This window comes from Antrostomus carolinensis, unplaced genomic scaffold, assembly GCF_000700745.2.
Source record: "Antrostomus carolinensis isolate BGI_N321 unplaced genomic scaffold, ASM70074v2 scaffold41029, whole genome shotgun sequence".
In the NCBI taxonomy this organism is placed as follows: Eukaryota; Metazoa; Chordata; class Aves; order Caprimulgiformes; family Caprimulgidae; genus Antrostomus; species Antrostomus carolinensis.
In genome coordinates this window covers 2892-6094 of record NW_010337201.1, presented here as the reverse complement: position 1 = coordinate 6094, position 3203 = coordinate 2892, and the positions used below count along the sequence as shown (strand labels likewise).

At 44.5% G+C, this 3203-nt stretch overlaps 1 protein-coding gene across 1 annotated transcript; it reads left to right on the top strand.

The window, feature by feature from the left end:
- Positions 1 to 273: 273 nt before the first annotated feature.
- On the top strand, positions 274 to 3019 carry IBA57 (iron-sulfur cluster assembly factor IBA57; the record flags this gene model as incomplete). The annotated part of the gene is made up of 2 exons (XM_010175102.1): positions 274 to 620; positions 2551 to 3019. Coding segments are annotated over 2 exons (739 nt in total), but the record flags the coding sequence as incomplete, so codon positions are not given.
- Positions 3020 to 3203: the final 184 nt, after the last annotated feature.

The window sequence follows — 3203 nt, the reverse complement described above, 5'->3', positions numbered from 1 at the left end:
GTAATCATGAGTGGCTGGGAAAACTGTAAGTCCAGAGCCATTTCTGTCCCCAGGGGAGGTGAGGGCAGGATTTACTAGAAAACAGCAGAATGGATGGCTGAAAAAGTTCAAGTATTTCACTCCAGGGAGCTGAGTGCTGCTCTCGTGTGCACCAGCAGCTGCTTCTGAGATTCTTCAGGTCTCTGGATTCACACCAGGATCAAGATAAAGCTTGTTGGCTTCCGCTGCTGCAGGGGTTTGTTTTTCTGACCTTGGAGGTGTTACTTTTTTTAGGCTTCACGAGAGTCCAGAAGAAGAGCCTCACATCCTGCTGGAGTGTGACAGCGGCGTGCTGGAGGCCATACAAAAACATCTGAAACTGTACAAGATCCGGAGGAAAGTAAACATCACCCCTTGCCTTGACCTCTCTTTGTGGGCTGTTGTCCCCAGGGAGAAAGCTGGAGACATTACCAGTTCCCTGGCTAAACGTGCAGACCAGGCTCTGATTTTAACTCCTGACCCCAGAACAGAAGTCATGGGCTGGAGACTGATTACAAAAAAAGGAGCAAATCTATCGGAGATTATCCCTGGGAGTCAGATTGGAAATATTCAGGATTACCACAGGCACAGGTATAAACAAGGTAAAGCCAAGTCCTGGTTTCCAGTCTGTGTTACTGGATTTGGGGGAAATTTATTTATTTATGTATTAGCACAGTTTCATTTTATTATCAAAGTCCATACTCTGATCCAAGATGGGATAATAAATTATAAAAGCCACATTGCTACGTCTCAATGTGTTTAACTTGTTAATAAGTGCAGGTGTTGTTTGTTACTTTGAGGGTAAAAGTGATCTGGGAGTTATAATTGTGTCTGGTGGCAGAATTCATATTCAGGTACAATTTCCTATTACTAAGGTTGTGGGGTGTAGCTCAGGAACACTAAGAGCAAAAGAAAACCAAGATTATTCATTTTCTTAGAGGGAAACTTCAGTGGTTTTTAGGTCATTTTGATTATTTTGGGGATTATGCAGAGTTTTGTGTGTTTTCCTTGTTTCTAAGAAAGGAAAAGGAAACACTTTAACTTACTTTCCTAAAAAAATGTATGACTGGATTTGCAGAGCTGACTCAGAGGCTGAGGGGTGGATGTTTGATCTGAAGAGGAACTCGATCCTGGGAGCTCCTGTGCCTGCATAGAACTCCTGTTGATTTTACTGTTTCCACACAGATACTGGATTAAAATCCATGGCAGGCTGAAAGATGATGGTTTTCTGCTTAAACCTGAGTCCTTCTGGTTCAGAAATGCAAAGTATTAATGGGTCAGACTGGGCTGGAGGGTGGTGGTGGTGTGCTGCCTCCCTGAAACACCAGCACTCATCTTGCTGTGCTGCTGCGGAGAGCTGGGTGCAGCACTCTGCTTTAAAAAACAAAACAAAACTATTTTTGTGTCATTGGTCACAAAAAGAACAACTGTTTATACAGACATTCGGCATTTGGGCTTTAACAAAGACAGTTGGCCAACTTAGGTTCTTTAGCTCTGAAGAAAATAACTCTCCCTGACATTAAAGTCTACTTGTGGGCTGTGGGTGAGAAGGATTTTACCATTGGAATTACACGTCTGTTGATGCCTTTGTATGGGAGTGTCCTGGTTTGTAGCTGGGACAGAGCTGGTTTCTTTTTAGCAGCTACAACAGCGCTGTGTTTTGGTTTCAGCTGGGATTTGTTATGAGAGAAACATTGATAACTTACTGATGTTTTCATTTTCGTCACTGGAAGTCGAAGGACTTTGTGTTTTGCCAGTCTGCAAGTGCAGGATCTAGGAGGGGGCGAGGAATATTTAAATTAATAAGCTAAATTGGCATTTGGCTCTGCCAATGGGATATTCCGTATCATATCCCACCATGGGCAGGAGATCCATGAGGGGTTCTTCCTCTCTTGCTCTCTCTGGCTTTGGCTCGGGCTCTGGCTCTCCCAGAATTGCAGTTTCAGTTCGGGATTGTTGCTCCTCCGGGATCGTGATCTGGAAATGGGCCGGGCTTGGTCGGTGGGCGGTGAGCAATGGCACTGGGTATCACTCATTTCCATATTTTATTACTCTTTACTATTTTAATATCATTATTATTTTGTTTTCTTTTATTTCAATGATTACATTGTTCTTATCTTACCCTACGCGTCTCCTTACCCTTGTCCCTGATTCTCCCCCCTATCCCCTGGTATGGGGAGAGTGAGTGAACAGCTGTGTTTGGCTTCTCGCCCAGTGCTGACCCAGTGAAACCATCACAGGGAGACTGCATCGTTCTGGGTGCTTTGAATTTCCACTGGCATGGTTGTGAGGTGCTGTGAGCTTTATGAAATCGGCTTCAGCCCAGTTCTCTTTTTACCTTTAAGAGTAAAAGTCATTTATGGCTGATGATTTCACTCAAGCCCAAACCAAAGTACTGGGAGGTTCGTTATTTCACGCTGCTTCTTTAAGGTTCTCTTAGTTTTATGACTCAAGAGAGGAGACATATTCCAGAAATCCTTAAATCCTGAACATCTTACCGCATTTACCTGGTGGTTTTACTTTTTTTCCTAGGAATTCCTGAAGGTGTGAAAGATCTTCCTCCTGGAGTAGCCCTCCCACTAGAATCAAACCTGGCTTACATGAATGGCATCAGCTTTACCAAAGGCTGTTACATTGGACAGGAATTGACAGCCAGAACCCACCACATGGGTGTCATTCGCAAACGTCTGCTGCCAGTCCACTTTTCAGCTCCTCTTCCCAAGGACAACATTCCTGAGGGTGCTGAGATCGTCACTGAGTCGGGAAAGTCAGCTGGGAAGTTCCGAGCTGGAGGAGATGAACTTGGTATAGCTTTGCTGAGGTTAGCTAACATAAATGAACCACTCTGCTTAAATATAGGAGGTGAGAAAATGAAGCTCACTGCAAATATACCCGAGTGGTGGCCAAAACCTGCTAGTAAATAAATGAGGCACCACCACTCGCACGTGAGTCTGTGATTTGCCTTATTGAGAATTTATTTTGTGTGATAACTTTGGGAAGGTGTTTGATGGGGGAGGGTGTTACAGGATTCTTCAAATCTGGAGTAAACAGCAGGAACCCAAACCACTGACGTGTCGCTGAGGACAGCAGGATCATCTGTTAAGCGATGTAGAGAAACCCGTGCAGCCCATGCAGGGAAGTGCATCGTTTCCTCAGGGTACCCCGTGTTTATTTAAGGGGTGCCA